The 14,511-nt window shown below is 36.5% G+C and overlaps 1 protein-coding gene across 2 annotated transcripts in view; it reads left to right on the top strand.

Annotated features, from left to right (window-relative positions):
- Positions 1-14,511, top strand: part of PRKN (parkin RBR E3 ubiquitin protein ligase) — an 812,113-nt gene that overhangs the window by 271,931 nt on the left and 525,671 nt on the right. For both annotated transcript variants that reach the window (XM_064509220.1, XM_064509219.1), the window contains exon 3: positions 6,137-6,377. In XM_064509220.1, the coding sequence (XP_064365290.1) occupies positions 6,137-6,377 (241 nt within the window). The remainder of the gene's footprint in view (positions 1-6,136; positions 6,378-14,511) is intronic.

Raw genomic sequence — 14,511 nt, 5'->3', positions numbered from 1 at the left:
TATGAGCTGATTTAATAAAATATGTTGGCTCTTCTTGCATATCTTGCTTCCCCTTTCCTAGACCATCAGTAATTAATACTATATTTGTGGTTTTTTATTTTATGTAACCTGTACTTTGAAGTTGATTAATATTTCAGCTTTTGCTCCCTATGTAATAAAGAATTTTTTTGGTTCTATTGCTTTCTTCTTGTTCATGATTTTTTGAGTCGTTTCTCTGAGAACGGGAAATGAAAAAAGTGTTCTTCTTCCAATTGGTTTCCTTTCTGTGTCTGCTGTTTTTGAGACTTGGTCTCTGTCCTTGGGTTATGAGCGGGTTACAACAATAGTATGTTCAGTGGGTTTATTTTTCTCTCTTGTAAGAACTTCACATGCCTTTTTTCTGTACAGATGGTCACCTTTAATGTCTATTTGTGCTGTCCATGGGAAAAGATTTTTCCAATAAAGTTAGTGTGTCTTCTGCAAGTTTACATGGGTCCTATTGCTTTGCAGACGTGTATTGTGCTATGGTTACTCCGGAGAACACTTTTATTATTTTACTTACTCTGTAGATTAATGAGACATAAATGTTTCCTTGTTTTCACATCTGATATTGAAATGGAGTACAGTTAAGAAAAAGCCTAATTGGAAAGCCAATACTTCAATTTGTGTTGACCATTTCTAGAAGTTTAGAATACCTTTCCCTCAGCATTTACCTTGTGTGAATCTCTTATTGATTGGCATCAGGTTGTCTATTATCCCCCTGATCTAAACAGGCAGCAATTAGGCAAACTCTCTGCCCTAGAGGCCACAGAGAGTCTTGGGCAAAGAGCTGGAACACCAGACCAAAGCAAAAGTTTGAACTCGATCATAGGTAGTGTAGTGTGAACAATTGCATTTGAGTTTTGTGGCTAAATAAAACAATACCACTGGTGGTTTACGTGGAGTGAAAATATTTGAATTTTCTTTTCTAGAAAAACATCACAAAATTTAGCTTTTTTTCATTCAGATTCAAAGCTTCAGATTTAAACTAGTCTCTTTTGTCTCTGTTTTACGGAGGAATCAAAACTGGAATGAATTTACTCTAAGCCACACGGAAACAAAATAAAGCTAGAAATATTTTTCTCATGGCTTTTATTTGACATAGAAAATGAGATGGTTGGCTGGCATTTCATTTTTTGGCAGGCTCTAAACATAACAGGATCTTCTCTCAGATCTCTGTGCAAAGGGAAAGTTCAGCTATTCCTTCTTTCACTTTTGTCCCAATTCTCCATTGTTGCTTCCCCTTCTTTTTCTAAAAATATTGATTGCTAAAGTTATTTTTGTTTGGCTGCTTTTCATTGATAAAATAACCTATTTTTTACCTATTTTTTACGTATTTATTATAGGGGCCTCAGCAGTTTGAGAGTTTTATTTTTGAGATTTTCCTTGAAGGACCTGACTTCTTCTCTCATCTGTGGAATATCCAAAACTTGAGGTGAAGCAATGAGAATCCTCTCTGAACTCAACTGTTAAGTGTTCAACTAGATGAAAGAAGAGAATCATTCAGTTAAGTGGTCCAAGGGGACAGTTATAAAATATGCTTCTTTACCCCCCTAATAAACAGAGAGAGAGAGAGATGAAACTCTCCTCTGCCACGGCTTGATACTTAGTTCAGGAAAATTAGAGGGAGAAGAGTTGATGTAAAAACACAAGTGAGGGACACAGGGCAGACAGTGAATGGAAAAGACACATCCTCTATGCCAGCGAGCGAATGAAAGGAGAAGCTGGTTTTCATCATCTTGCACTGAAGTCTCCTCTTGGTAACAGTTGTTTCCCATGTGTGCTGAAGTGAATACTGTGGGCTTACTTTATATGAGCTGCTTATTTGTTTGACTGTCATAGACTATTCCTCTATTTGAGTGTTTTCATCAAAGTAGAGTCTATTAACTCTGATATGTTTCAGACATTCTGCACCACAACATAAGAGAACTTCCATGCACTGTTCTGTTTTTACAGGATTTTCAGGTTTTGAATATCATTACGAATTACAAAATCAAAAAGGGCTGAAACTTTTAAAATTGATCAGAGTTTGAAATGAAATTCCTCCCAGTCTCATTTGTTTGTAAGCTCCCCTTCCCAAACACAGTTCACCTAGTGTTTCTTTAAGTAAGTCATTTCAAAAATAAAATGCGACTTACTTCAGAAAAGGTTATATGACTTCTCTAGTGGGTTATGTATTTGCTAGGTGGAGAACGCTTCTTTCAGCATTGGTGTCACTATCAAAATAAGTTGTTAATGAAGATGTCAAGCAGAAACCTGTCAGAATAAGAGGATTTCGGGGTGACTGCAACCAGATCATCTCTTCCCTCTCCATACTTTACTGCACTCACCCCAACAGCCTTCTAGTCTGCCTGCAGCTGGCAGCACCAAAGAGTAGCATTCACTCGGGGAGTGCTGGTTTAGCCTTGTGAAATTCAGCTTGCGGTCAGAAAGGAGTATGAAAACAAAGGCCTTTTGAAGAAAAAAAGTTTGAATTTCATCTGTTATTAATTCATTTTTCCAAGCTGGCCCAAAACCATTCTCTGAAAAGAATCAGCCTTTAATACTGGGTTTTCATCATGTCTGGATCTTCTCAGCTTCCTTTGTTCTAGGGAAGGGAGATATTTCATAATCTACAATATATACACTTACAGTATTTCCCTTTGGAATATGGATCACAGGCATTAATTTGGATCAGCAGATAAGACAACACAATATCTCTGGAATCATTAATAACAGATATTCTCAAAAGAAATATTTCCTGAGGCATAAAACAAACACATGAAGAAAATGAAAGTGGCATTGACATAAACAATTGTATCTTATATTTGTGTTACAATAGTAACCTAAAGCAAAACCTAAAAAAGTTACTGAAATAGTTGGAATTCTACCTCTTCTCTCAGTGAGAAAAGCTGCGGACCTAGCCCATCTGCTGTCTATAAAATGTAGCCTGATATAAAGCATTAATCACCACAGTTCTGGGGTCTGTTTGGAGAGATTGTAATCCAACTGTCTTCGCAATTAGGATATGATCACAGTTTTTTTTCTTGTACTGCCTCCTCTCTTTTCTTGCAAAGGTAAGGAATTGTTTTCCTCCTTGAAACACAGGCTAAATTCACTTCAAATGCAGACAGAAACAGCATTGCAAAACTGATGATTTGGGTTTCCATGCTTGTTACTGCAGTGACTTCCATATTAAATGTAGTCAGTGTACAAATAAAAGGATGTTTTTTGCTTTTTTGTCTTTCTAGCTGTTACCTTTGAAAACTTTTCCTGAGATCTGCTAATTAAGCTTCCCTCTGTCTGGCACGTGCCTTATCATCATCTGTAGTGATGTTCAATCATCCAAAGTTTGTTCTTGTTTCTGATAAAGAGGTGTAAGGATGATAAATCCCAACACATTCACCTATAACTATTTGTTCATTAGTATACAAAGAAACCTGTCCTTTTAAAATGAAAACTTTACTAAGTAAAAGCCAGGAATAAGTGGTTTCCTTGGTCATATAGATGTATAATTGCCCAAAGTGCAAATTTTATGTCTGTATTTGAATTATCTGGTGGTTGATATTATCAAAGAGGGAATACTAGATAAGATAGGCCTTTATTTTGTCAGCTCTTACTTTATTTGTAAACTAACCACATACCTACTAGCCACAAAGAGAAATGGACAGGACCCTGTACCTTTTAAAGATCAATTGATTTAAACCATGCACCAGACGTGCATGTCGAAGCAGTCAAGGCCAAGCAAGAGTGACTGAAAGATGCTGTGATATGGGCAGGGCATTTCCTTTGGCCCCAGTAAGGGTTTCCACAGCTCTCACCACTGTCCCTCTCGGTCTCACTTCTGCACTGGCCCCTCAGTTCTGACTGTAGTGGTGCTTGTGTCATCAAGCAGTGAACTGATCCCAACTTAAAAAACAAAACAAAACAAAACTGAGAAGGACAGCGAGTGGTGAGAAGAAATAGAAGGAGGCAGGATAGGGGCACGTTAAAGCAAGCAGAACTACCAGAAGAGATGCTCACTGAAACATGTTTTGACTGATTGACAGTTGAGTAGGGGGTTTCAAGGTTGCAAGTTTTTACATACATGCCCATTTCCCTTTGTGATTTTAGCGAAAACTGAGCAAATCATCTCTGAGCTCCTATTCATTCTCTTATATTACTAATTTTGTTATTAATTTAGGTTATTAAATTATCTACTCTAATGTTTTGCAGTATACTTATTTGGAGGAGTTTAGAGTGATAACTCAGGTTTGGGTTTCGTGTTAATGAATTAAATTATTAAGCTATTTAAATTCGTGTTAATGAATTAAATTATTAAGCTATTTAAATGGATCTTGTTAAAATGTAATGGGCAACAAGTTGTACAGAAAGTATGCCTTTAATGTTAACACAATGTTTTGAAGTTCCAATCTAATAACTGCATTGTTTGAATAGTAAGTCTGCAAAGTCCTGACCTGGCAAATCTCTACCAACTGAGCTACTACTTCACTAGAGAAAGAGTGTGTTATTAAAAATTCAAATCAAAAAATAAAAACAGATTTTTATATTTTAGAATTTCCTTACATAAAAAAGAATGGGCAGGGGTGGGAGTGCTGAGAAATAATGCTCTTGCATGTCTGAAGTAAAATCACTAAATAGAAATTACCAGCCTCAGGAAGAGAATGTGGTAGAAGAGAGAGGAGGCAATCAAGTAGGATAATGACAAGGGTATAAACAACACTTAAATGTCTGTAAAAGAATCTTTTTCAATCAAAAGTGCGTGTAATAATTGCAAATACAAACTAAAAATATTAAGATACTGGGACAAATGCTTCTGAATTCTCTTTCTGTTCTTCCAAAATGGAAACAGCAATCTGTCTTGATGTTTCATCACCAACCTAATGACACTGAGAAGAGTTAGAAAATTATTTTTAAAGTAATCAAACTTTTTCCTGTGAAATTCAAACTTCTTTCTGTGTAGCTTGATATGTGATTGATTCATCACAGTGGAGAATGAGATGTGGATCTCCAAGAAGTATCCCACAAAAAAGAATCATTTTCAAAATATGCTATGAAAGCCTTATACAAGCCTTTCTGGAAAACCCTTCGTTAAGGATAAGCACAAACATCTCAAAACAGAGACTGTTTTTTCATCCAGATGAGAAAAATTGATAAAAGCTTATACTAAGCAAAGATGAAATGTTTGGGAATCTTATGAACCCAAGAATAAGGGAGATGAAGTCCAGGTCTTCTGAAAGCCCCATAATTTCTAGTTCTAAGATGATGCTTTGCTTTCCCATTCTATGTTTGGAAAATGGCAAAAAATATTTGCCTTCTATCCTGATTTAGCACAGGCAGACCTTTCATAAAGTCCTTATTCAGCCTGCTTTTTTCTAAGACCTGGAAAGACTGACTGAATAAGAATCACCTCCGATGATAACTGAGAAAGAGGTTACTATATGCAAGTGATATCTCTTGGGCTAACGGGCAGCAATTCTTTTGTTTTGCCAGAAAAGACTATAACAATCATGATGTCTTCCACAAGTTCCCTTTAATTCTCAAGAAAACAACTGAATGTGATCTGTGGGAAAAATGGAAAAGTCATACTGAGTTTACAGCTAATGCCAGATTTAGGTTGAAAACTACCTTACAGATAAAGAAATAAGTATTGGTGTTCATCAGAAGCATCATCTTTCCTGTTTCTGTTTACAAAAATACTTTGGGGAAACTTGGTCATGAACCTTTGTGGCTGCCAAATGTGACCCTAAATTGGGATATGAAGAGTGCATATCAGCATTATCTGTACCTATGTGTTTATGTGTCCAGTATTTTTAGCACTTGACTTAGTAGTAGTCCTCTCTCTGGACTTTTTCTTTTTTGCTGATAAACCAGACTTATTTAGAGTTCTTGGCTCTGATCCACCACTTCCTTGTTAAATGTTTAGAATTTGTAAGTGTTGTGACCCTTTTGCCAATGCAAGTAATCCTCATTCCAGCAATTTACACTTGTCACTTTCCTTTAAACTTCATTACTGCACAGTGAAATTCTGCATCAAACGGCTTGGAGACCATTTAACAAATAACAAATTGGAGATAGAGAGATTTTGTCCCTTATGTCACAATTAATTACTTATTGGGATTTTGGTATTGTGTTTCAGAATTGTGACCTGGTGCAGCAGAGTATTGTTCATATTGTTCAGAATCCGCAGAAGAGTAGTCAGAAAAAGGATGAGGCAGAAGATAACTGTGCTGGAGGTACTCTAAAAGGCTTGGAAAGAGAACCTGAAAGTCTAACTCGTGTGGATCTCAGTACCAGCATCCTCCCATCACTCTCTGAAGGGTTAGCTGTTATTCTGGATACTGCAAACAAAAGCATTTCTCTTCCCTGTGACAAATCAGGTAAATCTATGATTTGGTACAGTTCAGTATGTGGACCTGAACATTTGGCTCTTTCTAGGGTGAACAGTTCTACATGATAGGAAAAAAAAAGTTTATTTTAGTTATTAAACAAAAAATACAACTATATTAAGAGGTGATGAGCATCTAATATGTCTTCTACAAAAATAACTGTGCTTAGTGGATAAACTGAGTGATTTCTTGTATTGTTTCTGTCTCTAACTTCTATTATGCTAATATTTTTACAAATGGTTATAAGCTGGCAAAAAACTCAGAGGCCTATAAGTAGACAAAAATAGTCTCTGTAAAATTTCTGTTCCTTAACTGGAATGTTGGGCAGCTTATGCATTGGAAATGTATTTAATTCCCAGTCTGTCATAATGTTTTTATATCCATACCTTGTGTAAAAAAGTATTTCTATACAATGGGCTTCTTATTTATAAAAGCATAATTGGCACAAAATGCGATGATTCATACTGTGGGTTTTAGTAGTTCTTGGTCCACCAAATTATTACTGAGAATGTCTTTTTTCATTGTGAACAGCGAGTTGAGGCACAAGTTAAGTTACTGGCAAACCAGTTGTGCTGTAATATTTGAAATGGTTCTGGAGAGATATATCCAAGTCAAAAAGAGATATAAGACTAGCTTAGTTATTGCATGAATCATCTCAGGGTAACCCTCTCTCTCTCACACACACACACACACACATTCTAATTAAACCTTATTGAAAACCATGCGCGTCTCAAATGAAGAGACATCACTGTGTGGAACACCAGATCCTGAGTGGTGATTTGAGTTAGTAGTCCATCAAAGATGTCATTTTAAAAAGACTGGCACACAAATAGATAAAAAGATAATGCCAAACTTATGTTCAGAATACAGAAGATAATACGTGAATATCACAGAGAGATATCTCTGTGACTCACCTGACCACAAAAATCATCTTGCTTAACATAATGATTACTAAAACTGTTAAAATAACTTTTAGAGAATTTCTTAAGTAAGTCATGCAGAAAATATACCATTCATGGGAGGGTCACAGAATTGTTCCACAAGAGACTTGATCAACCTCTCACTGCCAGCTAATGATGAATGAGTGCAGTTTAGGAACAAATTAGTGCCTGTCTAGTGATGCACATCTCCCATTCCGAATGAATAATGAGGTAAGAGGGACGCATGCCGATTTACATGTGGTAAGCTGGGGACATGGTTTGAGGTGGGGCTTACTGTGAAAAGCAAGCTAATGCTGTGAGCTTCTTAATGCTCCTTCTTATTCATTTTTTCCCTACTGTGTACAATATCTACTTGGACTTAATAGCTATGCTTGACTTTACAGAATAGTTTATACATTCGTAGGGCATTAATGAATTTTCATGTAGTTTATTTTTCCACATACTGCAGACTCTGTGAAGCCAAGTACAGACTGATTGGTATCTTGTGTTGTAGCAAATGTTTTCACAGCCAAACAGCAGTTGAGGAAAATGTGTTGAGAATGTATGTGGACTAGTTCTATCTGTGATTAAACTAAACAGATTTCTTATCACAGAGAAAAAAATGTAGAGCCTCCTTTAGTGACTGACAGCTCTGCCTGGAAGGTTGTTAGTAACAAGTACTTTTTAACGGCCTGTTATCTTCTCAGCTTGTTATGATGCTCACTATGAATATTGTCCTTGCTTCTGTTCAGCTCTGCCACTTTCGTTGATCCTGTGCAGGAATTTGTTTTTCTTTGTTGTTAGAGTTTGGGGGAGTCTTGTTTGTTTGTTTTTCTTTGTGGTCACATAATTCACTGAGTTAAGGACTAGTCTGTGTTAAAAATAATCCAGCAAAAAGAAAAGTTAAATCCAGATCAGTTTTCCAGTCAACTTCACTGTGTAGCAGGCAGGCACTTGCTTTGGCACAACTGAGAGAAATAATAGTAGCGGGAATGAGTGGCTGAGGGCTGCATATGCCAGTGCTGCCACGTTAAATTATGCTTATCAAGCTACTTGCTTAGAAGGTGGATGGTTGTGGTGGTGATCAGCCTAAATTAGAAACCTATGCAGTAAAACCAACCATTGTCTTTCTACGTGTGGCACATCACACACAATGAATAGAGGACAGATTAGAATCTACAATTTAGAGGCAAAGGATTGATTTAATTGATTATTGTTTAGTCTAACATGCTTCTCAGCTGTTCCATAATAGTAGCAGTAACCTCTAGGAGGCCTCATGTCTCTCAGAAGCCTAATGTACTTCTGTATGTTGCCATAGGATGCTGATGCTATATCCCTGCCCTGCGTTCCTTTTATTTTGCCCATCTTTGGATTCGGAGGAAAAAGATTTGTGGGTAACTCTTGTACTGCAGAAGTAGTATTTTCAAAGTATTTGCCTTGAATACCTGGTAGTCAAGCAGTAGAATTTTACCAGACAATCCAGGTGAGAAAAAACTCATTATATCATATTGCTATTATGTGAATGTTTCACAGAAGCTGGGCACTTCGTGCTCCGTGCGAGAGCAGAGTGTGGCAGCATTCGGCGAAGGGTCGGTGTGGGTGTGCAGTACTGGATGAGTATCCCTTTTAGGCACCCAATAAGAATGTGTTGTGTCCTGCAAGGTGGGCACATTTTAAACGCTTTTTAAAAATTCTTTGTGTGTGACATATGACAAATTAGTTATTATTTTTGTCTAAAAATGAGCATGTGATAAAACCTGTGCTCTACTGACATAAATAAGAATATGCAGCATATAATACTCTACATAGTTCAGCATAGTTCAGTGCACTTCAGTCTAACCAATTCAACTGTCAGCATAGAAATTCACATCACCATCTTCACGTCTGCTTTAGCTTAACCTTCCCACACACTTACATGCACCTCCCAAAGGCTTTCAAATGTATAGTGAGTGAGTATAGTATGCAATGTACATTCACAGATTGTTAAAATCCAGCTAGCTTAGGTCAGTATGTGGAGTTTGTCTATTATAAACTTCACTCCTTACCAAAATTGTGCAAAATAAATATGGATGTATTATATTGATTAAAATTAGTTAAGTTGCAGGTATAAAAATGTAAATTATAAACAAGCTATCATCAAGTAGGTTTATGACTTATTGTGTCATGTGGTTCTTTCTTTGCATCCTTTTATATGATATTATTATCAATGGCCTCAAAAAAAAAAAGACTGAAAAAGTTTGCGGATGGCACAAACAAAGGGAAAGTCATAAGTAATGAAAAACAGATCAGCGAGAGGCAGTTATGTAGCATAGACTGCTGTACTTGATCAGACAAATGCCTGTAGAGCCTGGCATCCTGTCCCTGCTAAGGGTCCGTAGTAGCTCCTTGCAAAGGAGCACAACAGGACATCCTCTTCCCAGCTCACCCCCACCTTAGTGGTGGGGCAAATCAGAGCAACTCTTGACTGGTCTGGAGAACCGTCTTACCTGCATAGTGTTTTTAATATACAGCATATGGGTTTCTCCATGACAAATTGAGAATTTTGACAGTAATTGATTGGCTGAAATAATTATGAAAAATAGGTCTAAATCTCTGCATCAGGGACCTCCACACTTCCTCTCTTTGCAGGCAAAGGTAATAACAAAGTTTTTTCTGCCTGCTAAAAAGCACTGTGCGTGTTTACTAATGAACATGTGAGATAACCTCAGCACAGGACTTTCATCCTACCTCACACCTCTGTCCAATATCTGAGACAAAGCGCTTTGATAAACAGGATGTAAGCAAACAAAGCATGTCACAGCATGATTGTGTATCAGTAAATAAAAGTACGGAGTGGAGGGACTTTGACCTGGGAAACAGCCAATCTGGCAAACTTGAGGGTTCTTATGGCACATGAGCTGAATATGAGCTTGCAACATGATGCTGGGTCCAAGAGAGCTAGTGTGATCTTTGGATGTAGGAAACACTGAGTGGGGTGGGGAGTATGTTTTACCTCTGCTTTTGACACTTGCATAACTGTAACTGGAATATAATGTGCAGTACGATGTCTAAACTTCAAGAAAGCTGCTGAACACTTGTTAGAAGGTTCATGGGAAAAGTCACAAGAATAATCCAAAATGCAGGTCATGATGGGATCATACATGGTATATAATCTTGTGACATTCATGGGAGTGGAAATCTGATAACAGGGGGATCAGATCTTATAGGCTGGTTTGGGCATAAAGCTGTAATTGTATAGAAGCCGAAAGCAGGCAAATGTAGACATCACACACACATTTTAACTTGCCGGGAAATCAACCACTGATGCAAGTCATCCTGGTTCATAATGAATTCTCCATATTTGGCCATTTAAAAATAAATACAGGAGATTATTCCAAAACTTATGTGCAACAACAAAGGTTGGACTTGAAAGTGGAAGTACTGTGAACTGTTAGGCAGGGGGTCAGACTACACAATCACAGTGGTTCCCTCTCTAAATCTATTTATCAACTACCTTTGTCAAGCAAATTTGTAATCTCGCAAAAAAAGCCCACAATTATTTTGACAAGATTTTTTTCTGAAAACTCATATTAATGTTGTTACCTATTTAATTTCTGATTATTCATTACCATTATCAGCTGTTCCATTATATTGTCTAGAATTGATCAAGTGTGGGCATCATCACTTAGGTCATTTTGTTTACAGCTTTTAAGCAGTGCTGATCTGTTTAGTTCCCTGGAATATACCAATGTTCTTTAGCTGGCCTTAAAATATGCTTGCATGCAAGTCTTCTCTGTCACCTTATTTCTCCATGTTCCCCTTTTCACAGAAGACTAAATAAGGCACTGGTGACTTAGGTGTGCAAAGCTGTAAATTCTAGCAAAAAAAAAGAAGGATTGATTCTTTTCCACCTGGTTAGGAAATGTTTTACCAAAACTTAATTTGTGTTAAAACCTTATGTCCTGACAAATAACACAAATATGAGTTAGGTCAGGTAAAACTATCAATCATTAGCAAAACCTCAGTGTTTTCAGTACTTAAAATGATGATCCTGTTCCAGCTCTGTGTGAGAGTCTGATGTGTGAAAGACCCAGGCGGACAACTTTCAGAAGGAAAATCCAGAATTTGGGGGTTGGATAGTCAGGACTGTGCATCATTCTGATGAAATGATGAAAGCTCTGATTACAAATTTAACTGGGGATATTGCTGACAGTTTAGGAATACTTTTTGAATAGTATTCTGCTGATTATGTGTTAAAATTTCTGTGCTTGATAAGTAATATTACATTTTATTAAGATTCTTCTTATTTAAAAACCCAGGAGGATAAGAAATTGTTTTTGTGTCAGTTTTGTGTGAAGTGAATGAGTAGTCTAAGTTCCTGATGTATTTTAAAACTACATTTCAGGTTTCTAAAACTTATACTGTTAATTTAGTTCCAGGTCAGGTAGCAGTGTGATGTATATCTCCACCTCCACCTTTTAATATGTCATTAGGCTGAATACTCCTAGACTGAAAAATACAACTGCTGCTCTTTCTTATCATCTTCCTGAGAATGCCATCAAAATGTGAGCACTGATCCATCCACAATGGCCTCCAGCGCTGCAAGAACATCTGTATTGATACTCTGAGACATGAAGCTTTATAAGTGTTCAGTAACTGAACCAGACAAAGCTAAGCCAAGTACAACAATGAACTTATATTTTTCATGACCTAATTTTGGTCTGCTGTGTCAGAAAACTGAATACCTAAGAATTTACTATTGCCTTAAAAAAGAAAAAAAGAAAAAATCTTAAGATTTCTCTGTATCATTTAATTGCATTTTTAAATGGGAAATTAGTCAGTATGAAGGTACTTTCTTTGGCATGTTTGTAGAAATCATTAATGAATTAATTATAAAATAAATTAATGAATTAAACCTACTGGTTGTCCACACCAGTGTAAATCAATAGTTTGAGGAGGGGAAATCAGTATTCTGTTTAATTTGTGTTAAATAATTAGGTCCTTTTTTTCTAAAGAGTTATCAAAACTTATTCTAAAACCAAATGACCAGAGTACTTCCACTGATTTTTCACTCTTAAATTTCTTCAAATGGTAATACACCATTTAGTGGTGGTTACAGGATTCTTACAGTAAAGTTCTTTTGACAGACATTCATTTGAAAAAGATTCATTGTGCTGTAAAACAAAAAGTAATAAATTCCTTAGTATGCAACCAATGCATCGTTTCAGCAGACACACTGAATTGTAACTGTAGTATTTTCTGATTTGGTGCACTGACAGTTTGCTTTTGCATTAGGATTAGATCCTATAACCACTTTTAATGTGAATGAAAATGCATTATGCACCACGTTTTGATTGAGTGTACATTTGATTCAGAGCTTCTAAAATGCATTATTTTATGAAGTTTTAAATATGAAATTCAGAATCAATCATCTGAGGATCAATCTACATCCAGAAAAAGGAAGGAACTGATTTGTTTATTTTAGAACAGTGGCATGAAGTATCAACTCAGCAATGATATGCCAGTCCTGATTCTGGCAAATATTTCAGGGAAGCATGGCTGCATCTGTCTTGGTTACACACTGTGTGAATGTATTGTATGTACAATTCTGTTGCAACTGAATAGAGAACACTGTGATGGGGCCATTTAGAAGACTAATAAATCATGCCAGTTTTCGACTTTAAAACAAAACTCTATAGAATTCATTCATTAGCAACTTACGTTATGCTAATGGTTAGTTCCTGCATATTGTTAATCATTATCACTATGCATTCAATACACAAAACTGTTAGACCTTAACACTTACATCCTAAATCAGGTAGGAATATACAGTACCACAGAGCTGATGCCGTGTTGGTTGCGCTGGTGGTTATGGTGCTTGTAGTTGCAGAGGATGAGATGATCAAGCCTGTGAGCTCTTTGGCAAAAGAAATCAGAACTGAAACAAACTTTTCTCCTTTCTTTTCCTTTCCTTTTCGTGCTTGATGTCTTTATGCTGCTTGCCCCCTTCTCAAAGGGGGGATTTCATCTACCCCCCTTACTGCTTATCTTGTTTTTGGTTTTGCCAGGTAACTTTCCTGGGTATTCTGTACCCACACGATGTTCTGCCCATTTGCAGTCCTTATGCTTATTTTGTTCTTTGTTTTGAAACCTTTTGTCACTTTGATGCCTCCTATGTGCAACTACGTACTTTTTTGTTTGTCCCTTTCATGGTCAGATTGTTCACATACTTAGGTAAAATGTGTATACATTCTGCTTGACTATGCCATCACAGTGATACAAAATACTTAGATTTTATTGTTGGCTACACTATTTTATTATGTTTATATTTGGTTTCAAGGCAAACTAATTAACCGGATCCTGATTAATGAACTTATAATTTGTAGGTGTCACAGGCCTCTGCTTTGACCACAGTATTTCTCCTTCTTAATCTTTTCATGAGTGATGGGGAAAACAGATAGCTATGACTCTATTCCTGTTCTTTGCTACCTTATCCCTTCCTTCAGTATAGACATGCTGTCCACATTAGTCATAAACAGTGCAATAACTGTATTTCTGATTAGTGCCTAACTGCATCTTCAAGCATTTTCATCACACAAAAATGAAGAACTGTTATTTGTTTGAATAGATTCCATCATCAGCCATTGTCAAGGAAGCACTGGTTCATGACCCTAATTTGGCAAGAAATAAAGAAGGAATTTTCTAAAATATGCTTTTCAAATGTAACTTATTTTAAATAGGTGCATTTGAGATCTGAAAGCTCAGGTGTATACTGAAAGAAGAGTATACTGAAAGAAGAGTATGAACATAAGATTTTTATATGGTGCAGTGAAATTACATTTAATTTTAAATCAATCCTGCCAACTAGCTCCTGTGTATGAAATGAGAATTTCTTTAAAGTTTTAAATGAGTTTCCAGCATGATTCGTAAATGTTCTATTGCAGAAATTCTCAAACTGTCATCCATATTTGAAGCTGTAAGATCCAGAAGGGTGTTTATTGGTGATCCATTGAGATGATAATGGTCACAATGCTCTAGCTCCACTTACTCATTTTCAGCTGCTAAAATATGTTAGAGCCAGATCAGTGTATGGTAAATTCTCCCTCTTCATTAGTTGCTCTAGTTTCTTGAAGGATGGTTTATACATATGTTTTGAGGTAAGGGAAGACATTCCATGAGACAACACTTCTAGTTAAAAGGTATTCATAATATGATAATGTTTCTGG

This window comes from Dromaius novaehollandiae, chromosome 3, assembly GCF_036370855.1.
Source record: "Dromaius novaehollandiae isolate bDroNov1 chromosome 3, bDroNov1.hap1, whole genome shotgun sequence".
Taxonomy (NCBI): Eukaryota; Metazoa; Chordata; class Aves; order Casuariiformes; family Dromaiidae; genus Dromaius; species Dromaius novaehollandiae.
The sequence above is the reverse complement of the archived record's forward strand: the minus strand, read 5'-3'. Positions and strand labels throughout refer to the sequence as shown.